Source organism: Falco peregrinus, chromosome 5 (assembly GCF_023634155.1).
Source record: "Falco peregrinus isolate bFalPer1 chromosome 5, bFalPer1.pri, whole genome shotgun sequence".
Taxonomy (NCBI): Eukaryota; Metazoa; Chordata; class Aves; order Falconiformes; family Falconidae; genus Falco; species Falco peregrinus.
Genome location: NC_073725.1, coordinates 104,388,279 through 104,410,550, shown reverse-complemented (window position 1 = coordinate 104,410,550; position 22,272 = coordinate 104,388,279). Strand labels below are relative to the sequence as shown.

General features: G+C 49.2%; 1 protein-coding gene across 2 annotated transcripts; it reads left to right on the top strand.

Moving 5' to 3' along the window:
• Nucleotides 1–143: 143 nt before the first annotated feature.
• Nucleotides 144–22,266, top strand: COPG1 (COPI coat complex subunit gamma 1). 2 transcript variants are annotated; one of them, XM_027794207.2, is made up of 24 exons: nucleotides 144–429; nucleotides 4,491–4,543; nucleotides 5,346–5,426; nucleotides 5,530–5,601; nucleotides 6,428–6,507; nucleotides 7,414–7,489; nucleotides 7,645–7,737; nucleotides 8,050–8,136; nucleotides 8,288–8,445; nucleotides 9,071–9,204; nucleotides 9,980–10,047; nucleotides 10,804–10,992; nucleotides 11,467–11,562; nucleotides 12,956–13,199; nucleotides 13,566–13,641; nucleotides 13,989–14,092; nucleotides 14,200–14,325; nucleotides 14,766–14,834; nucleotides 15,214–15,356; nucleotides 16,692–16,863; nucleotides 17,862–17,959; nucleotides 20,029–20,167; nucleotides 21,115–21,213; nucleotides 21,826–22,266. In XM_027794207.2, the coding sequence occupies exons 1-24, from the start codon at nucleotides 402–404 to the stop codon at nucleotides 21,954–21,956; spliced, it is 2,616 nt and encodes an 871-aa protein (XP_027650008.1). In that variant the 5' UTR covers nucleotides 144–401; the 3' UTR covers nucleotides 21,957–22,266. The 2 variants fall into 2 exon arrangements, with proteins under 2 accessions (XP_027650008.1, XP_055660646.1); XM_055804671.1 differs by lacking the exon at nucleotides 144–429 and adding an exon at nucleotides 1,528–1,646.
• The last annotated feature ends 6 nt before the right edge of the window (nucleotides 22,267–22,272 follow it).

Genomic DNA, 22,272 nt, shown 5'->3' with positions numbered 1-22,272 from the left:
AGCGTGCACAATAAAAAGTTGGCATCAAACATGACTGGTTGTGGTTTATACAGGTCCTGCATCCCTGTACACCCCCATTTTGTGTTCCCTCTCCCCAGAGCTGCAGCGGGGACACATCCTGGGCCAGGGCCAGCACTGGAACTCAGCAGATCCCAAAGAGGGGCTGTCAGCCCTTGTACTGGCAGCAAGGCCAGCCCCCGGCCCAGGGTGTCCTCAGCAGCTCTGGGCCAACGGGGACATCGCGCTGTGCCGTGTGGCTGCCGTCTTTGGCGGAGCTGGGAGATAAGAGCGGCGTGGAGCAGAGTGCAGCTGCCCCGTGCAAAGTACAGGGTGGTGCGAGCGAGGCAAAAGCCAGGGGCCACGTGCCGGAGGGGCTGCTGGAGCTGGTGGGGGACACGGCCATGCTCTTCGAGGAGTACCTGCTGCAGGGTGAGTGCAGCCCCTTCACCTTGGAGCGGACAGAAGCCATCGGGGTGACCCAACGCCCCGTGGGAGGGATGTATCTCAGTAGCCAGCAAAGGGATGCGCCAGCAGATGGGTGGGTTGGGTGAGGCAGCAGGGTGGGTAACTGGTCCTGCCCTGCCTGCCCCAGGGCTCAGGCTACGCCTGGGCAGCACCGGACCCCCAGGACACCCTGCTGCAGTGGTGGGGGCTGCAGGGCTGGGCCCCGGGGTTTGCGGGTGTAGAGTACAGGTGGGGTGCCAGTGGGGACACGGGGCACAGGAGCTGCCAGAGGCGGTGTCCCACAGCAGGGACACACACTCAGGTGAGAACTGCCTGTCCCCAGGAGGGGTTCTCCCCCAGAGCACTGAGCCCTTGCCAGGAACTCCCCCTTCCCACGTCCTGCCCCACTGCCCCATCTTCCCTCCCTGACTCCCAGTGTGCCCCTGCCTTGCTCCGGCCCCCTCTGGCCCCAGCATTCCCTGATCGCCCGGTGCCCGGGGCTCTGCTGCTCCCAGGGTATCCCCCTGCCCAGTGTGTCCCAGGGATCCCAGTGTCCCCTCCTGCTGTGTCTCCTGGACTGTGTCCCCCAGTACAAGTGTCTCCTGCCCCAGGCCTTGTGCCGTCCCCAGCTCCACTGCCCCAGCATTCCCAGTGCCCGTACTGCCCTAACACCAGTCCCCCCAGCCCCACTGCCAATACTGCGCCCGCGCCAGCCCCAGTGCCTCCAGTGCCCCCCAGCGCCGCTGCCCCCGTTGCTCTCCGGTGCAAGTGCCGCCCCCAACCCCAGTCCCCCCCCAATGCCAGTGCCGCCCCCAGGCCCCGTGCTCCCCAGCCCCACTGTGAATACTGCCCCAAGCCCAACGCCCCCCCGTGCCGCCCAGCCTCACCGCCCCCGGCCCCACTCCTAGCCCCGCCACCCCCCCGCCAATCAGGCCGCGCCCTTCCCAATCGATCCCGCCCTCTCCTCCTGTCAGTCACCGAGAGCCACGTCAGGGCGGGCGGGGCCGCGCCTGCGCAGTGCGGCGGGCGGCGGCGGCAGTGACAGGCTGGCAGGAAGGGGCGGGGGGCAGGAAGGGGCGGGCTGGCACCGGCACCGGGACTGGGACGGGGACGGGGACTGCCACGGGGCGGGGAGGGCCTCACCTAGGGGCCGCTTGGCAGCACCATGCTGAAGAAGTTCGACAAGAAGGACGAGGAGTCGGGTGAGGGGAGGCCGCGGGGCTCTGCGTGGGTGGGGGGCCCTCCCGTGGGGAAGGGGAGCTGTGGGGGGAGACCCCTCCTGTGGGTAAGGGGGGGGCAGCTGCGGGGGGAGACCCCTCCTGTGGGTAAGGGGGGGGCAGCTGCGTGGGGAGACCCCTCCTGTGGGTAAGGGGGGGGCAGCTGCGGGGGAGGCCCCCGAGGGAGCCATGAGGGGACACTGGGTACCAGCTTTGCAGCCGGGGCTGGCTGGCGCGCACCGGGGTGCAGTGTGAAGCACTGTGGAAGCACTAGAGCAGCCTGCTGCTGTCCTCTCCCTGCTGCATCCAGGGGCTAAACCAGTTGTTTTGGCACAGCACACCGAGGTCGCCCGCTGCACCACCAGGTGTGGAGTCTGAGACTAAATATTGAGCATATTAGCCCTGTTCACATTTACCCAACTCTCAAACCAGGTGCTAAAGCAGGGTAGAATCCGATTTGTAGTTTCTGGTATTTTTTCTGGCACACGTGGTCTGCTGTTCCAACAAGATCACTTCCACTTTCAGTGGATCTGAAAGGCTGAGAGCACCTAAAAACCACCAAGTGACTGCTTGACCTTTCAAAACTTTAGGCCTGGGTAGTAAGGAAGAGGTAGATATTTTATGTGGTGTGGAATTGAGGCTAGCTATGATAGTGTTTGCTTTCATGGTTGTGCCTTGTGGTATCTTTTTCATCCTCCTGTGAAGCTTTCTGTGTGCCTTGTTCTGCGTAATGAATCGGTGTGTCCTGAAGTGAATTCATTCAGTGTAAATCTTAGTGGTTGCTCTGTGGACTGTGCTTGCTTTTGATTTTAATATGCATTAAATGCTTTGCCCTTCTTTCCCTTGTCCAAAGCCTCCAGTGACATCCTGATAAGCAGAGAATTTAGTGAGGCAACTGTTGGAGGGGAATTGCTCTTGGCTTTCATTTTTGGGGCTATTCTTCATTTGCACCTGCCACACACTTCAAGGTGTTGGCATTACTTATGGCCAAGGCTGGCAGGAGATGCACTTCCTTGTATTATGGTGCTGACTTGTTGACTTTGTTCATATTCAGAGCTCACAGTGTTTGTTCTTTCTGCCACTGCTGCTTGCGTGCTTCCCAGCATTTTTTCTTTGCTATTACATCTATTTCTCATCCTATTGCTTCTGTCTCAAATGAAGATTCCTAGCATTTACTGCACCTGCCTTTCTCCCGTGGATTGTGTATATGTCCAAAATGTATAGCTTGAGTGCTTGTTTTTCTTAGTATTGGGTGCAGTGCATCACCTCTGAATTTACAGGCCTTGTATACCCATCTTTTCCATGTAAAGGCCAACAGGATGGTCATCTTGTTAAGATAAGTGTGTCTGCTTAATTGGCTTCTGTGACTCTGATTTTCATGGGTGGTTTAGGTAGCCTTAGATGAGCTGCTTCCAGCAGCTCTCAGAAATGCACTTTGAGATGTTATTTTCGGCATAAAATTACGAGATCCTTGCTTGGTCAGTGACTGTTTTTCTGCAAATCAGTATGAATTGTTATTAGTCATCCAATACTAGGAGCCTTCTGAACACACAGCTTCTGTCTTCCCTGTGTCTTTCTCCTCCACTGATGGAAGAATGCTTTGAGACCAGACTGAGACGTCATGTACAATGTATTTCAAGCTCCTTAGTACTATGAAAGATGAAGCAGCGATGCTCCCTTATTCATAGCTGATTTAGGGACTGTAGTTTTGCTGGGCCATGGGAAATACTGTTTTACCGGGCAGGTTTTTTGGAACGTGTTCACATGCTCATACTAGGACTGGTTCATACTAGAGATGTTAATTTTGTTCTTTCCCCTTGTTTTCTTCTCTCCTCAACCCCACATAAGAGTCTGTGTTTTTTCAGCCACCTGCTGCATTTACAAACTCCTGAGCCAGAGAAGGGCAGTTTATGAACCAGGAAGGAGCCAGAGTGCAGATGTGCTTGCCTTTAAGTGTAAGGGTTACCCTTGCAAAGGCTTCTGGCACCAGCATAGGATGCTTCAAGCCCAGGTCAGATCGGAGCTGGGCCCAGGAGCTGCGCTCTCTAGCAGATCAGGCTTGTTAAACATTGCAGCCATTTCCAGCTCTGTTCCGTTTTGTCCCAGGGCCAGATTGAACATAGGTACTAATTAAAGCCTGCTTATCAATAACTGGCAGCTTTTGAAAAGCTGCAGCTCACAAATGCTTAGGAGGCGAGCTAATAGAGACCGTGCAGTATGATACTGCTTTTCCCTCTGATTATTTCATCCTTAATTGGTGAGGGGTTTAATTATTTAATATAATTTATTCTGTTAAGTGGAACAATGAAAGTTACTCTGTGTCCAGACTCTCTAGTCTGCTGTCTTGTTCTATTAATTAGTGATAGAGCCAAAAATACTTTACTGGTGGATTCCTGATTGGTTTATAAGGGAGGGATAAAGCACTCCTGACTCAACAGTCTGGCAAGCGATACTTCTTTTTGTCTGAGCTTTTGTTTCTAGGCCTGTCTTATTGATGCTCTAACTGTCAGCAAGCCTCCAGCCCAGGGGCTAGAAATAGGTCTTTGGGGATAACAGTGGAGCACAGTTACTTTACAGCTAACCAGTCTACCTCGGCTTATGGCTAGTTACTTCTGGAGGGGATGGCAAACTGAAGAATATTGTGTCTGCTCTTCCCTAACTGCTATGAAGACATCCAATTAATATTACTTAAAAGAGGGAGCTCTGGTTGCTTGGTGTTCATGAAAAAAGTTAGCCCAAAATGCTCAGTCTGTTTTTGAAGCATGGGCCTAGTTAGAAAGTCGCTTTCTTGTAGCACTATTCCTGGAAAGACTTTTCTTTCTTTTGCAGGTGGGGGTTCCAACCCATTCCAGCACCTGGAGAAGAGTGCAGTCTTGCAAGAGGTAAATGCTCAGATGATCTCCTTTTGTGTACCCCTTTCTGGATAGTCTCTCCCTTTCTTGAGTAGGTCACTGAAGAAATTCAGCAAGGAAGTGGGGGTTTATTAAAGTCTGTCTAGCTCTGAAAAAATGGGCAACACTCCCATTGGTTCTTATTTTATTGTTGGAGGGAGGAAGGAAGGAGGTTGAAATGGTCTCTGTGACAAATTAGAGACTGTGAATATAAATAGGAATAAAATGAATAAAATTACCTGGGAAAGCTCACCCTCAAACGAGAAAGTTGGAAAATGGGCCTTGAACACCCCAAATGTCCTGTAGATGACAAAGTTAATGGGTAGGGTGTCAGTAGTTATTGAATAGTCTGAATTCGCTCTGAAAAAATGCCTTTCTGTTCAACAGCAGGTAAACTCAATCCCCAGACGGTGTTGTTTCAGTGTTACCTGTTTGCTTGCGACCTTGTGAATGGTGTTGACTCCCCTTAGCCTTGCAAGAGCTTTCATACATCTGTCAGAAGAGTAGTGTTTTAGCTAGCATACAATCCAGACTTGTGTGGGTGAAAGTGTGATGAGGATTTGGCCTTTAAACCTTAATTGCACTTGGATTTGTGATCCCAGACTGTAGAACCAGCTGTTTAAAAAGGATTCCGTGTTTAACAGGAATTAAGGGGTAATCTGATCCAAAGTCATTAAGAACCTTGCCATACCTTGCTCACAATGTGGTGTTTGTATTGGTGGCCAAGACCAGACAGGACAGTGTTTGTGAGGAGGTGTTGGTGTCAGCATCCTTATCTGTGCTTTGTTTCCAGGCTCGGGTGTTTAATGAGACTCCCATAAATCCACGAAAATGTGCTCACATCCTCACCAAGATCCTGTATCTCATAAACCAGGTAAGGGAGAGAAAACTTACACCTATACAGAGACACGTGCAGCAGGTCCAAAGCTGGTGGTGATAATTGATATTTCCTTCCTTCCTTTCCAAACATCTTCTAGGGGGAGCACCTTGGTGTCATGGAAGCTACCGAATCCTTCTTTGCTATGACCAAACTCTTTCAGTCCAATGATGTAAGTCTGCTTGTTGTTTTCTGCTGTATTTATCTAGTGGGACAAGCTGTCAATGGGACAAGCTTGACAAATGTCAAGCTTGAGGCATGCATTTTTATACAGTCAGCTTTTCTGTCCTGCCTGGAGCTACCTGATCTGCGTGGGAAGAGTAGGCTGAAAGTTTAGAAACAGAGATCAGCTTCCTAGCCCTTCCCAGACCTTGTAGCAGCTTAACTGAAGCAACCTCTGATTTTGAGACAGATTCCTCCTTCTGAATTGCTCTTTGCCTCTTGAGACTGCTAGGCACAGATCAAGCATATAATCAGCTAGAATATACTATGCTTTGTGTCTGGCTTTAAAAGATCCTGCTTCCTGCTGAGAGTCAATAACTGTGTGTCCTGGAGGAGTTCAGGAATTAGTACCTACCCACAGCAGTAATACCATCGCTAGTTGTCCCCTAAACCACAGGGCATTACAATCATGAGACCAGTGTAGAGATTCCCAGACTCAGGAGTATAAATTGCTTGCTTTCTTGCTTTTGAAGCAACAGGGTGCCTTCAGCTAACGATTTCAAGCTTTTCTCCTTGTTCAAGTGACAAGTGAAAGATGAAACTAGATCCACGTAAATCTGGTATCTCTGCGGCTTCACTCTAAGATTGACGGATATAGAAGAGGAAGAGGCATATTGTTAATCAACATGGGTTTTGTACATCTTTTACGCTAAGGCACTGGGGCCCTCTGAAGGTGTCAGGTTCTTGATCTTCACAATAAAATCATAGAAGCAGGGAAAACTGAGATCTCTTCCTATCCTCTCAGCTGATATCTGTCTTCCCTCTTTCCTTGTCAGCCAACTCTTCGTAGGATGTGTTACCTGACTATCAAAGAGATGTCTTCTATTGCAGAAGATGTAATCATTGTTACTAGCAGGTCAGTCACTTCAATTTTCTTTACTGTTATATTCATGTGTCCTCCAGAAGGGCTTGTTCAACCTCTTGAAGATAGTTGTAGTCCTTAAGTAGGGTGAGGATAGGGAATGTCCTTGGTGAGGAAAAGATTTTCCTTTAAAAGAGGCCATTAGAATACAGACATTGAACTCCTAGTGAAGTATGTGAAATGCGCTGTGTCCCTATATCCCATGCTCGTGGGTGTTTGGGTTGTCCCTTTTGGTTATGTGATATGGCAGCACTGCTGATCTTTTGCCCTTTTGCAAAAGACTGGTTCATTAACTCCTACTTTCCTGTCTGAATGCCTTGAAGAATTTTGAAGACTTCTGGCATTAATTCCCAAGGCTTTCAACAGGTAGACAAGGCTTTACTGCTCCTGTAGCAGCACAGGATGCAACTTCACCAGGGAACAGAATTCCCTCTGTGAGTCATTCCTGAATTTCTGATCATCCCACTAAAAGGCTGGTGGGGGGAGACAGGAGCCTGAGGGTATAGGGTGTGCTGAGGGCCAAGGCCATGCAGCAGACAGAAGACAGTCCCAAGTGCTGCAATGTGATGAACTCCCATCCACTCATAGATGGTCTTGCACTGACCAGGACCCTGGGGAAAGGGCAGGAATGAGCATTCACTAAGGAAGGCAGATGCCTTAGCGGGGTACATGTGTGTGCTCCGGTCTTGATTGGTGATCAGGAGCCCATACAGGGCTTGGAACCTGAGTACTGATCTTTTCCTCCTGCCTTCCCATCCTGGTGGGACTTTCCTGACACCTGCAGTTGCCTGCTTGGCATTCAGCTGTGGTGCTGGCTGCCTGCTGCTCTGTGTGCACTGCGTGTACCTGAGAGCTGCTGGCTCAGCAGTGCAGTACTGAGAGCTTCCTGTTTTCAACCAGCTTAACCAAAGACATGACTGGGAAGGATGACAATTACCGAGGCCCTGCTGTGAGAGCGCTCTGTCAAATCACTGATGTAAGTGCTGCTTTTCCCTTGGGGCAGCCCTAAGCCCTTCATCTTTCCCTGCTTCACTCCATCCCACCTTCCACTCTGCTTTTCTTGCCTTGCATCTCCCTTTTCACACTCCTGACAGCTTTTCTGTGTCAGCTGTTGTTTCCCTCTCCCTGCAGAGTACCATGTTGCAGGCCATTGAGCGTTACATGAAGCAGGCAATTGTTGACAAAGTGCCAAGTGTATCCAGCTCTGCTCTGGTGTCCTCCTTGGTACGTACTCCCTGCAGGGTGGGCCTGAGGGACAGTAAAGCTGGGAAGCAGTTATCTGTGGTGGGACTGAACAGTTTCAGGGTTTCATTGTTGCTGTTCTTTGTGAACTGAGGGACTAGTACTGAGTTCGTGGGCGATGATCGACCTCTTGAGGCCGCAGCCGTCACGGGCAGGTCTCTGCATGCTCTTCAGTACGTTGCTGCCACCAGCACCCTTGCGGGGAAGGCTCATTGCTTCTTAATATGAGCCGTGATTCCCAAAGCTTCCTCCGTCCTTTTCTTATGGGTCGTCTGTGGCTTGATCTCCCCACAGCACCTGCTGAAGACCAGTTATGATGTGGTAAAACGCTGGGTGAACGAGGCTCAGGAGGCAGCTTCCAGTGACAATATCATGGTGCAGGTAGGAAACCCGCTGCTGACACAGGGAACAGCAAGCAGCAGCTGGGAGTGGAGAAAAATGCTAGAGCTCAGCCAGCCACCTCTGGGCAACAGAGGGCATAAAAGTGGAAAGAGCACTCCATGGGTTTGTGACGATCTCTTTCCCTGCGCAGTATCATGCTCTGGGCTTGCTTTACCATGTGCGGAAGAATGACCGCCTGGCAGTCAACAAGATGCTCAGCAAGTTCACGCGCCACGGCCTCAAGTCACCATTTGCCTACTGCATGATGATTCGAGTAGCCAGCAAGCTGCTGGAGGAAGAGGCTGGCAGGTGAGACATCTCCTTTGCCCTGCTGGAAGAATTTCCTCAGGTTCTGCTTCCATTTCCTCTTGCAGACTCACTTACCGTCTCATGAGGGCAATTATTTCTGTCTTTGAAGAGCAGCATGCAGCTTCTACCCTCTTACTGTTGGGTGAAAGCAGCAGAGAAAATAGAGGATGCTTTCATGGTTTTTACGAGCTGGCTTCTATGAGTTGTGTGCTTGCACACTGAATACTTTCTGGTTTCTCTGGACTGTTTTGCATAGGTGTTCTTTACTGAGATATTCTACTTCATTTTCTCTGTCTTCTGTAATTCTTTGGCTACCCTGTATGCAGCGTGGCTTCCTAGTGGATAAGATTTCTGGTGTGTACAGTAAACTCTTGATGTGTGAGGTCTAAGGGAGATTCTCTTTAGCCTGTAAGGCAGAGGGAGTCTTCTCAGAAGGTAGCCTGACTTCTAGCCCCTGCATGCTGGAAGTACAGTATCATGACCACTGCATAATCTGGGGACAGTGGATTTATGGCCACTTTTACCTTTCCAAGGGCTATGGGACCTGCCCATTTCTGCTGTCGGATTCTTAATGTTGTTAGCACCCTTGTTTTAATTCATTCTTGTGGGGTTTTTTGTCCCTTAGCCATGATAGCCCCCTGTTTGACTTCATCGAGAGCTGCCTAAGAAACAAGCACGAGATGGTGGTCTATGAAGCAGCATCTGCCATCGTTAACCTGCCCAACTGCACTGCCAAAGAGCTGGCTCCAGCTGTCTCAGGTAAATGTGGAGCTCACAGCAATGGCGAGGGAATTATGGACCTGCAGTGGTAACATCTCCTGATGACCCCAAGAAACAGGACCTTGTGTAGTTTCAGGCCTGTAGTACTGCCATACCGTTTTTTGCTTTATGCTGATGCTGAGAGCCTGTGATATGTGTGAGTAGCTTTTCTCCTGTAAAGGTTTTTGCCTGGTGTGTTCAAGTGTGGGTTACTGGAGGGGTCTCTTTTTTTTTTTTTTTCTCTTGAGTTCTAACTGATAAATCTTCCTGCTTTAGAGTGAGTGTAACTGTGCAAAAAGCCAAGGTATTGGGGTCCTGCCTTCCCAGCTCAGTCCAGTCCAAAGGTTCTTCTGAGCTGGGACTGTTGTCAGGTAGGGAGGCTGTGTGTCACCTCTTTGCACGGGGAGAGGGCCCTTCATGGGCCAGCCCTGGGAAAGGAACAGAGTTTGCATAGAAATGGAGAACAGCAGTTCAAATTGACTTAGTAGAAAAGATGACAAGGTGATGAAATCGGCTTTGAAGAAGAGTGAAGGATAGCAGCACCATGGAAGAAGAGGGAGGTGGGTAAGAGCTCTTTGTCAGCAGGGGTGTCTGGCAAAGGAGAATACAGGGAGGGAGGGAGGAATCTGGTAAATTCACAGTTGTTTTTTAAGCATTCTTCTAGTTACCTTGTGCTTGCAGCTGTCTCTTCATTTAAGCTCTTGCTTTAGGTATGAAACACTTCTCAATAATAGATTGCCTAAACGTCTGCCTTTGTTGTTTTCCCTCCTTGCAGTTTTGCAGCTGTTCTGCAGCTCCCCAAAAGCAGCGCTGAGATACGCAGCCGTCCGTACCCTCAACAAGGTAGGAGCCAGCCTCTTGGGAGCTGTAATAGTTTCTCATGTGCAGGGAGGTGCAGACTTCAGAAGAGAAAGGGGGGCAGATTATGTGATGATTTTCTGTGAATAACCTCTACCGTGAGCTACAGCTTTACATTTCATTGGTGTCTGAGTGCAATAAAACCTCAAAGAACACTTTAAGAAGGAAAAAAGAACACCTAAAGCAATCATTTTCACAGGTCTCTGTAAGTGTGTCACTGGTCTTATGTGTTACTACTTTCCCTTTTGAGCTTCCCATGGTGAAGGAGCTCCTTGTAAAACAGGGATCAAACCTTGATGCTGCTTCTTGCCTGTTCCGTGGCAATCTTTGCTCCAGCTTTTCCTTTGACCTTGTAAACTCTAAAAAAAGAAAAAGACAGGATGGCAGTGTCTGGTAACTGCTGTGCTTCCACCCACAAAGCTGTTCTGGAGAACTAGGCTTGCTGAGTTTTTATTGGGAGTTCATAGCTTTCTTTTCTTAATATAAAGAGGAGAATGAGAGAGTTAAAAGTAGTAAAAGATCGTTTATTACTACTGCTTCTCTTCCAGCAAGAGATGCAATTCTGCAGGAAGAAACAGCTTGTTACTTCAACCTCAGATTAGTTGTTTGTCTGAGATGACCTACATGTACAATCATTTATTTTTACAGGAGGGAGTGAGAGCTTACAAGACTTGAGTGAGTTTTGCCAGCTGGACTTTCTGCATCTATTGAGTGATTTCTGCTCTTCCTTCTCTGCTCTAGGTGGCCATGAAGCACCCATCTGCTGTGACTGCCTGTAATCTAGACCTGGAGAACCTTGTGACAGACTCGAACCGCAGCATAGCCACCCTGGCCATCACCACACTGCTGAAAACTGGCAGTGAGAGCAGCATTGACCGGCTCATGAAGCAGATCTCCTCTTTCATGTCAGAAATCTCAGATGAGTTCAAAGTAAGGAAGTGGGAGGAGGAGGGACATGCAGGTTCCTGAAGAAAGCCCTTGGCCTTTGTCCATGTTTGTGTGTGCAGTCTGAAACTTGCATGGAGCTGTTCCCAGGAGCTGGGCTGCAGAATATTTTCAGGGAAGAGAAAGAATCTGAGGCTGTTGGCCTAAGCCATGCCTTGGTTGTACAGCACTCAGCTCCAAAGTCACATGCTCTCTTCTGGGAAGACACCCTTTGAGAATTAAATCTTTTTCTTCTTCCCAGTTGGTGTGGGCTTTTGCTAGGGGCTGGCCCAGTGCATGAAGAGCAGTCTCCCCCAGTTTCTAGGATTGTACCTCCTGGAACTGTGGTTTTTTGGATAAGTAAAGGCAAAACTGTAGTTTCCAGGCTAGGGACCAGCACAAAATTAACACAAGTCAGCCTTCCCCCCCCCGGCCTGGTGACACTGAATCCTTTTTTCACCTGCCCCCCTTTTCCTCCAGGTTGTAGTGGTGCAGGCTATCAATGCACTGTGTCAGAAATACCCTCGCAAACATGCTGTCCTCATGAACTTTCTCTTCACTATGCTTCGGGAAGAGGTAAGTTTGCAGGACAACTACTTTTTGTTCCATGTTTATATGCATGAACTGCAGGACTGCATGGTGACCCCTGTGAGAGTCAAGCTTTTACTGATAGTGCTGTGCAGTAGGAGCCTCTCTCTAAAAGGCTTGCAGTCTGACTGGCAGAAATGGCCAGCTGGGCACAACAGTTATACGCATACTGCCAGGCATATTTTTAATGTGGTTTTCATTCTTTTATTTTTCTGGGGGTTTATTAACTCTCAAAGCAAATGCAGGCAGCAGCAGATCTATTGGCATTCCATGTGTGTTTCACATTTGAACCAGCTTTCTTTTATACTTTGACAGCAAATTCCAAGAAGTTTTGTCTTGTACACAAAGATTCTATAGCAACCTATTTATTGATGACACAGGACCACTTTTGTTCTGTTCTCTGTGGTGTGGTGATGAAGGCATCACGAGTACCTATAATCATTCCCTGCGTTCAGTCAGACATAAATTGCAGAAAGACAGCTTCACAGAGGTTTGCTGAGGCTGTTTCTAAATGAGCTAACATGCCTGCAACACAGCTGGCCCCACTGCTTGCTCTGACATCACTTTCTGCCAATTACAGCCTCTCATTTGGGAACAAACCAGAGCATCTCATTTTGCTCCTGTGAAAAATGGACTATTCTCCTTTCCCAGATTTTCTGTGGGTGGATGGTATCATTTTGAATGGGGTTTTGTAGTTCAAACCATTTTGTTCTAAAGCTTTTTTTTAACCAAAAGTAGCTCCAGAAGGATCCCCCCAAATGCCCAGCACTGCACATGTAATTGGCAGAGGATAGTGTGCAATTTAATCCCCTGGTGTGTATTGAGGACACTAGGAAATAGTGTCTGAAGATAACCAAGCATCAACAGCATGTCAGGTTATGGGGTGTGCCTGGGAAGATACTGATTGCCTGTCTTCCCACACTAATGGGCCTATTTGCTGGGTCCTGCTGTGGCAAATATGATCCTTAATATATTTCTCTTGTGATTCATCCTCAGATGTCTGGTGCTAAAGGGGAGAGGGTTGGGCTTTTTCTCCTCCCATATGGCTGTTTTTATGCACTAATTCTAGTAGCAGAGGATTTTGAAGGAGATGTAAACCCTTCAGGCGGATGCATTCTTTTACCCTCTTTAGGACTTGTTTTTTCCTTCACTGCGGCCATTCTGAAGGGAGTTGGCAAGAGAGCTTGACTGTTAGCTGGCCCTCTGGGTGTAAAGAGGGTCAAAAGTGGGGACAGCATTACTGCCTTTCTCCTTTCAAACACAGATTAAGAGCGCTGAGTGTGAGTGACCTTTTTGAAGAAAAGTCTTTCCTGTCTGGCTAGTTCAGAGTCTCTAAAATACTTTGAGATTGCCAGCTGAGCAGTTCCCTTTTGCTCCTTAGGGTGGCTTTGAATACAAGCGAGCTATTGTGGACTGCATCATCAGCATCATTGAGGAGAACTCGGAGAGCAAAGAGACAGGCCTGTCTCATCTCTGCGAATTCATTGAGGACTGCGAGTTCACCGTGCTGGCCACTCGTATCCTCCACCTCTTGGGGCAGGAAGGGCCCAAAACCAACAACCCCTCCAAATACATTCGTTTCATCTATAACAGGGTTGTCCTAGAGCATGAAGAAGTCCGGGCAGGTAAGAGACAGACCTGGAAAGCTGTCTACCCTATGGCAGATCTCCAAGGAAATAGTGTATGAACACCTTTGCTTTTGTGATTCGCCCTTGTTCTGAGCAGATCTTTTTACACAGCAAAGATCCTGCAGTAGTATTGATGGAAGAGGTAGCCTGCAGCTGAGAAACGGGGAGGGAGATGCAACGACTAAAACTAGACAGAGGAGCTTTGCAGGCACTTTGCTGTAATACATCTGCCTCTCTCTAGTCACAGTAATGCTTTACTAGTGCTAGCATCTCTCACGTGGCATTTCATCAAGGCCAGGAAATGGAGGAAACTTCAACTGATTTCTTTGCTTTCTGATTCTGTTTTCATGACTTGTACTACAGGTGCTGTAAGCGCCCTGGCCAAGTTTGGAGCCCAGAATGAGGAGATGTTACCTAGTATCTTGGTGTTACTGAAAAGGTGGGTTGTACCTCAGAGGTTTTCAACATCCTGGGTGAAAAACCCTGTTTGCTTGAGAGCTTGTTAGCATCCCCATGCATGTCTAGTCTTTTCCAGCTGTGGACCTGAAAAGGTACAGTGGGTACCTGGGATCCTGTGATGGGATCGCCACTGGATTCAGCACCACAAAGTGGACAGAATCCAAGTGTGGCAGATGATTGCTTTTCTAAACCAATTACTAGTAGACTGCTGGTTGTCTCCTATTGGCATGTTCTTTCTGGCCCCGTAAGGTGTCTTAGTCACCTGGATGCATTTGCATGGACTCTGCTGCCTTGCACTGAAGAAAGTTTTCTGCTTTTTCCTCTCAGGTGTGTGATGGATGACGACAACGAAGTGAGAGACAGAGCCACCTTCTACCTGAATGTTCTGGAGCAGAAGCAGAAAGCCCTCAATGCTGGCTACATCCTGAATGGTAATGCAGGAAGTCCTCAAAACAAGTCTCATCTCTTTCCTGGTTTAACGAGTGACAAAGAGCTGGTATTATCTGTGGTTTCAGTGACTTGTCCCTTCTGTCCCCAGGTTTGACGGTGTCTATCCCTGGCCTGGAGAGGGCTCTGCATCAGTACACCCTGGAGCCCTCCGAGAAACCCTTTGACTTGAAATCTGTTCCTTTGGCAACAGCTCCTATCATCGAGCAAAGAGCAGGTGAGGAACAGTCCCCTAAATGCTGGTCAAAACTGCTAGTAATTCCCTTGCAGCTCAGCCCTCAGACAACAGACTACACTGGGGTTGCTGGGAATTGCTGAGCTCCATCCTGTTTGAATTTTGTGGGATTACATCTTCTGCAAAGACTAAGGCCAGCAAATCTGGTTGCTCCCACATTAGTGTTCCAGTTTAGTACAACTGCTAATAGTAGTAATAGTTGGTAATCCTCACTGGAGCTGCTGCAGTTGCAAAGGTTTTAGGAAACTAAATATGGGTGTCTAGTCCATAGCAAGATGAGAAACGAGCTTTCCTCATTTCCTCCCTTAGACAAATTCCTCTCCAGACATCAATCTGTTTTCTTATTTAGTTACTACTTACTCTTCACCTTCAAATCTTTTGTTGGGTTTGTGGTGTGAGTGTGTTTTCTTTCTGTTTTGCAGAAAATGCTCCTGTTGCTGTAGTCAAACAGCCAGAGAAGGTGGCAGCGACACGGCAAGAAATATTCCAAGGTGAACTGATACAAGGCCTCTCCTATGCCTGTGTGTGAGAACAACATAGCAACTTCTTGCTGAGCCTGCCTTAGCCCCTCTGGCTTTTTCCCACCTGCTTTCATAAAGTGACATGGGCTCCCTCCCAACTTTAAGTCAACTGTTCGCTCCAGGGAGGGTGGGCAGGCATGCCTGCAGTCCTGTTCTTTCTGTATCGCGATAGATCTGGACACAGCATGACTCTGCCTTTAATTTTGAAAGTCCCTATTGAATCCTTATGGATTTTTGATGGACAGTTCCATAGTGCAGCAGCTTCTGGCAGCTTAAATGAGGGCTCTGAAACTGCTAACACGTTCCTATGAGGTGGGGAAGGCAATGGTTTCTGTGTCCTCTGTTTCAGAGCAACTGGGGGCAATCCCAGAGTTTCGGGGACTGGGCCCGCTCTTCAAGTCTTCCCCAGAGCCTGTTGCCCTGACGGAGCTGGAGACAGAGTACGTGGTTCGTTGCACCAAGCACACCTTTGTCAGCCACATGGTGTTCCAGGTGGGTAACTGTGGCATGTGGTGCTGAAAGATGATTGGAAAATAAGCTCCTGACCAGTTAAAAGCTCCACTGGGAAGAAGCTCGGGGATATCTGTGTGCAGAGCACGTCACTGCAATGAGGAGTCCTTAGTTTCTCATCCAGGGCAGCAGAGCCCCAGAAAAAATTAATTAGGGAGCCTGTGTGTGTGGCTGAATGGTGCTTACACGTAGTCCAAATAAAACGAGCAAGCACTAGATGGGGCTGTTCTCACTGAGCAGCTGGCAGGATGAGCTGTATTCTTTCCTCACGGTCCCCAGGCTTGTGGTTTGGGCATAAAAGAGTGAAGTTTACTGAAACACTGAAGAGGGTACCCAGGAAAGGGACATAGTGGGGGAGAACTCTTCATCCCCTACATCTTGTTTTAGCTTGTGTAGTACACATGCTTTTTTCTGTATGTCTTGGCCTTGGCTGTACTGCCCTGCTGCTACATGTGAGATACTAGGATTGGTGTGCCAGCATCTTTGGTCCTCGGGGAGTTCAAGGCACAATGAGTCTTACAATAGCTTGTGAACAGCCGTGTTTTGTCATTAGCCAGCTCCTTCCTCAAAAGCTCAGAACTGCATACGCAGTCCTCATAGGGGCTGATCTTTGTTTCTGTTGTCCATCTACCAGATATAATTGTGTGAGGTTAAGTGACTTGTGATTGCAGCTGGAGCAAAGTCTGATCAGCAAGTTTAGACTTGCTGAAACAATCAAGCTTGCTGAAACTTGCAAAGGATCATCTTCCCATCTGCTGTGGGGCACTGTTCCCTATAGCGTCAAGTGAAGTGTAGGCAGCACAGTACTCAATTTCCATACAGCAAAGAGTTAACCTGGAAATTACCATCCAGGGAGAAAGGACAAAGTACAGTTAGAGGAAAAATTTCCATACTAACTGGTGACCTGAAACAGGCAGAAGCTGACACATCCCTGCCCTCGCTGAATTTGTGCTTCTGCCTGGGTTGCAGTAGGCAGGCCTCGGGTAGTTGTGTGCTCGTTCATTGTTAAGTGTTGTTTCCTTTAAAAACCAAACAAACCAACCAAAACAGTTTGCTGGAGCACTGAAGTCCCCTGCAGGGTTTTAGTTTCTCCCCTAAAGCATTTAAATGAGTAGGTTTTAGTCACAGTTGCTCTGTGAGTAACCTGGAACAGACAAGCCCTATGACTAGCCAGCTGATAGCAGGGTGCCCTGCTGAAACACAAAGACTAGGGGTTCGTAAGTTGACACCACACTCCCGCTCTGCCTAAAGTGAGTCTGCTATTAGATCTATAGTGAGCAGCTTCAAGCTGTTGCTGCTTTCTGCTTCCCTGTTCAGTTTGACTGCACAAACACCCTGAACGATCAGATCCTGGAGAATGTCACGGTGCAGATGGAGCCAACAGAGGGATATGAGGTCATTGGCTACGTACCTGCCAAAACCCTGGTGTACAACCAGCCGGGTACCTGCTACACGCTGGTGGCACTGTCTGAAGAGGATCCAACAGCAGGTAAACAGTTTGCCCTCTGTGTTTTCCTGACATTCTCCAAATTAAGCGTACTGTATTGCTCACCCCCACAGATTCTACCTTGCATCCTAGCCAGATATTTATAGCTGTGTGTGGGTGCAGCCGTGAGTGATGCTGAGCATGACTTCTCTCTGCTGTTCGGGGGATGTCAGGTGTCCCTTCTCCTCTCCCCGTTCCCTTGTGCTATAGCATTGACGAGTCAGGCAATGAGAGCTGGCAGATAAGTATTCAGCACTCTGCTGAGTTATCTTCCATGCACCCTGGCATGTCCTTTAGCATGTCGGTTCTTTGTGTTAGTATGTGAGGAGCTGGTACTTTTGTAAAGTGCTGTGAGTGCCCAGCTGCTTTGAGTAGCAAATGCATATTTCAGAGAAACTGCTAGAATTTCAGGGATGTCTGTTTGAACTGAACATCCCCTCATTTGTCACTGTCCAGAACATGAACCGGGCCTTACCTGTGCTTTGGTTTCCCTCGTTTGTGTTCTGGGACTGTGCGCCTGTGTGTGTTGCTGCTGTTCACCCAGCAGTGCCCATCTTCTTAGGGGTGAGTCATCACTTCCTCTCCCAGCCGAGTGCTATTAATCAGCTGCTGTGTTGCAGTGCAGGGTGGTTTCATGTCAGAGGCACACGAACCGATCCCTAGATAAGGATCTTGCCTCTTTACAAGGCACTGGTGGGCCACGTTTAGTTAGTATTCCCAACACAACTTGAGGTTCATCAGTAATAGCATTTAATCTGAGGATTATGGTCTGGTACAACCATCATGAGCCTATCTTTATCACTGTTTGCTAGCCTTAATATTAAAAATAAATACCTTGTCCTTGAGAGACAGAAACTGTGGGAGAGCCCTCTCTAGGTCACTGGCTAAGCCTGTACTGCTGACAATGACAGGGAGAACCCAGATCTCCCAGCCCAGTCCTGCCACTGGGGAGTGCGGATCTGTGGTAATGTGAGATTTGCCTTTGCCTCCCCTGCCTCCAGTGGCCTGTACCTTCAGCTGCATGATGAAGTTCACTGTCAAGGACTGTGATCCGAACACGGGTGAGACAGACGACGAGGGTTACGAGGACGAGTATGTGGTAAGGAGCTGGGCGTGTACCTGATCATGGAAAATGCTGTCATTTTGAGGGGTTTTGTGATCTGTACTTAGATCCCTGCGAGCAAGTGATGTGACCACTGGCGCTGATGTGGGCAGTATTATGTGAAGAGGAGGTTCTTGCCATCTGTGTGGTGTCTGTCCCGGGATGCAGATGTGGGTTTGCAGAGCTTGCTTTGCCTTGTTTGGAATATCTGGCAGACACCTGACTGTGCAGGATACCTATGTTTTGGGAGGCCATGGTGTGTCCTCCAGGCTTGGCTGGCTGTGCCCTTATGGGCTCTAGCAATTGCATGGTCAGGCTTGTGGAGACAGAGGGCCTTTGGACATCTTTTGTTCTCCATGAGTTGCTCTTTGTGGTGGCACAGTTAATTGCCTAGTGGCTTGCCTGATACAGGGAGATTGCTGGCCTTGTTCTTGCTCTGGGGAAGGTGGGTATCATGGTGTAACCTCAGCTGGCAACTAAGTACCTCACAGCCCCTCACTCACTCCCCCCAACAGGGAGGCGTGGGGAGGAGATTCGAGGGAAAAGGTAAAACTTGTGGGTTGAGATAAGAACGATTTAATAATTAAAATAAAATAATAATAGTAATCACAACTGCAATGAAAAGGGGAGAGAGGAATGAAATCCAAAAGGAAAAGCCAAACCAAACAAGCTCCAGGTCACGCACAATACAATTGCTCACCACCTGCTAACCGATGTCCAGGCAGGCCCCAGCCAACCCCCCCAGTTTATACACTGAGCATGATGTTCTATGGTATGGAATGTCCCTTTGGCTCGTTGGGATGAGCTGTCCTGGCCGTGTCCCCTCCCAGCTTCTTGTGCCCCTCCAGCCTTCTCACTGGCAGGGCCTGAGAAACTGGGAAGTCCTTGACCTACAATAAATTGCTTACCAACAACTGAAACCGTCAGTGTATTATCAGTATTATTCTCATACTAGATCCAGAACACAGCGCTGTACCAGCTACTGAAAATTAACTCTGTCCCAGCTGAAGCCAGGGTGGTGGGGCTTTTCCCTCTCCAGCACCAAGACCGATGAAAGCACCGATGCTGCAGAAGTGCCTCTCTTCCAGGCTTTGCTGTTTCCAGGGCAGGCTGTTTTACCATAAAGCAAGAAGCTGAACTTATGCTTGGTCAGAAACTGAGGCTGGCTCACAGAGGGTGGTGCTTACTCTCTGGAGAGAAAGGGATGTTGTGGCACAAACTCAGCTTGCCCTGTTAGCTCCAGAGGCTGTTTGCTATGGATTGCCTGTCACTGCTTTGAATCTGATTTGAGGCACTGCTGTGCAGTGAGTCACTGAGGACACAGCTTCCTCCCAGAAGGAGTGGGGAGGGTTTTTCCTGATGGAATGTGCAAGGTTAACCCCTCTCTCTGCTTCTCACCAGTCATCAGGGCATTTGAGTGATATTTAAACAAGCTCTTCTATGTGTTTCAACCAGAATCAGGAGGAGATTCTTTCCTGCAGTGTTTGCTGAAATGAATGCAGGCTGGTGTCCAGCCGGCTCTGGCACTGACTGCCCTGCGATACATGCTCTGGAGGGACAAACTCAGTTCTGCTTTGCACAGATCTAGTCACAGCAGCAGTTCAGCTAACCTGGCGTGTCGCGTTAGGTGATAGCAACTGTCTGACAGTGTCTCACTGTACTTTACCAGTCTGCAAAACCATAAGCCAGAAAGGCAAAATACAAGCTTATAAACGTTCCAGGGAATCAAATGCGGCATCTGCGTGAGCACAAGCAGCTATTTCTTAGCTTTTGGTTTTTTCCTTTGTTTTGTATGTTTGTCCAGTGCTTTGATCTCTGTCAGGCCAAGGGCTGTGCTTAGAATGGGAACCTGCTTTGTAGACACTGGAAATGACATGACCAGTGGCTTTGCCAGGCCTAGCAGTTGCTTGACCAGAAGGGGCAGGACTTGTTCTGAGGTATCCACGAGTGGAAGTGGAGGCTGTCTCCTACATTCACCTGATTTCAGGGAACCCGGTCTAAAGTTCACTTTGGAGAGAGCAGGGTTAAAAATAACCATGTTTCACTTGGACCTCTTCTGCCACCAGCTTGAAGACCTGGAGGTAACAGTGGCTGATCACATCCAGCGAGTTCTGAAGCCAAACTTTGGAGCAGCCTGGGATGAAGTGGGTGACGAGTATGAAAAGGAAGAGACCTTCACTTTATCTGCAATTAAAACCCTTGAAGGTAAGGGGTTGTTGAGCCCAGCAGAGCTCTTAACGTTCCCTCCAGCAGGCAGAGTCTGGAGGCACAGTCTGGCTCACTTTAGATCTCTCACAGAAAGGCTAATGGGGCAAAACCCTTCACAAGCTATTTCACCACAGCTGTTAAATACAGAGCTAGAGTTAACGTGATAACAAGTTGAGGTTTCAAAAAACCCAACGAGCATTCTGGGCCCTGTGGAGACCAGGCTGGATCATGAAGCAAGAGAACATCTTGCTTTGCTCTCGTACTCTACCTTCCTAAGTAGACAGACTGTCGTTCAGCTGTGAGCTCCCACTTTCCTTTTTGAGACCAGTAAGAAAAGATTCAAAGAGCAAAAAACATCAGGCTGATGGGCAGGCTCATGGTGTAAGCCCTCTTCTCTTCCATGATGTTTTAGAGTCCTTTTATTTTTCCTGAGCAAGCTGCAGAAACCCAGTCCCTTTGATGGCTTAGAAGGGTGTCCTTGTCCTGTAACGATCGCTGTGCTTCCTTGTGCAGCCCCTTGGGATTTGTAATACCCTCCCTCAGCCTTTTCAAATTCCTCCTGAAGACCTGTGTCACCTGCAAGATGTCTCCTTCCTTCTGCAGCTGTCCCCAGAGAAAGAAGCAGGCTGTCAGGGCCGCACAGTTAGCGCGCAGTCAGCTGCATTCTCCTGCTTCCGTCGTCTGACTCATTCACCCTCCTCTTTCTGTTGCACCTTTGCTGCAACAGTTAACGGAACCGCCGTGTGGCGGTGGGGTTTTTGTGCATTGCCTTTGCCTCCCTCGTGGCCTCCAAAACCACAATACTGGCCAATGCTATGTGTCCCTTGGGACCAGGAACATGAACCCTAACATGTAAGGAGGGCGTGAGTCGCCTTTAGATGCTCTCTGTGTGTCTCTGTTAAGATACCTGTGACATGGAGCCCATTTTATTTTTTTCTTAACAGAGGCAGTTAGTAATATTGTGAAGTTCCTGGGTATGCAGCCCTGTGAGCGATCGGATAAAGTGCCAGATAACAAGAACTCCCACACGCTGTACCTGGCAGGTAAGCTGTGGGTGAGGCCTCTGCCGGAGGAGCAGCTCTTTGGGAGGTCACACAGAGCTGCCTGTTAAAAATCAGGGCAGGAGTTTCTGATGGAGCCCGCTGTGCTCTGGGTAGGATTTGGAGGCGTGTTCCTCCATGGCTTCTGTCTCCACAAGTGTGCAGCAGCTGGTGTTGGGGATCAGCGAGGGTGCTGTGACGGGGGGATGTCGGCTGGGATCATCCCGAGGTTCAGCTGGGTGGAATTGGCTGTCTTCGTGACCTGTGGCCTCCTAGTTCAGAGTGAGCCTGCAGAGGAAAGTACGGCACCTTTGCCTGGCAAAATGGAGCTCTTGGGCAAGTGACTGGTGGTCACTGAAGGAGGGTCGTGCCTGGGTCTCTTCTCAGCTGGCGTTTAAGTTTTGCTTTCATGATTTGCACAGTAGCAAGAGCCCCAGGTACGTCATAACCAATGGGAAATGCGCTGCCTGAGGGTCTCTTCTGGCCCAGTGCTGGGGATTTGCTGGACTGCCTGGGGAAACCTGCCCTTGCCAAACAGTAGTAGTCATTTTTTTAAGCTTGCGGGAGAGGGTGGCCTGCAACACGCTCACTCCTTCCTCCCGCTCTCCCTTCCAGGTGTGTTCCGGGGTGGCCACGACCTCCTGGTACGGTCTCGTCTCGTCCTGACCGACACCGTGACGATGCAGGTCACTGCCCGCAGCGGAGAGGAGCTCCCTGTGGATGTGATCATGGCCTCTGTCGGCTAAACCGCCTTTTCCAGGACTGTCCTGTCCCCGAGCCCCTGCGGGCGACGCTTCTTTCTCTGGCAGCAGTATAGGGATCACATTCACTACGGCAGCTTTTGTGTCCTCTGCAGTACATTGTGTCCGGGGCTCTGTCCATAAAATAACCGTGCGTTTAGGGTCTGGTTTTACGAAGCGCCTTGTCGCCGCGCTGGAGCGTTTCCCAGCGGGTGCCCAGCTGTCGCCGCGGCGGGCAGGCGCCACCAGCCCGTGACCGTGACCGCCGCTCCCTTGTCCTTTTTATGTCGTTCAAATAAAACCATCTCGTACCGTTGCGTTG

Coding starts and splice junctions, on each gene's coding strand:
- COPG1 (XM_055804671.1), top strand. CDS start 1,610: ATGCTGAAGAAGTTCGACAAGAAGGACGAGGAGTCGG. Junction 7,738..8,049: donor CTGCTCTGGTGTCCTCCTTG/GTACGTACTCCC, acceptor ATCTCCCCACAG/CACCTGCTGAAGACCAGTTA. Junction 10,993..11,466: donor AAATCTCAGATGAGTTCAAA/GTAAGGAAGTGG, acceptor CTTTTCCTCCAG/GTTGTAGTGGTGCAGGCTAT.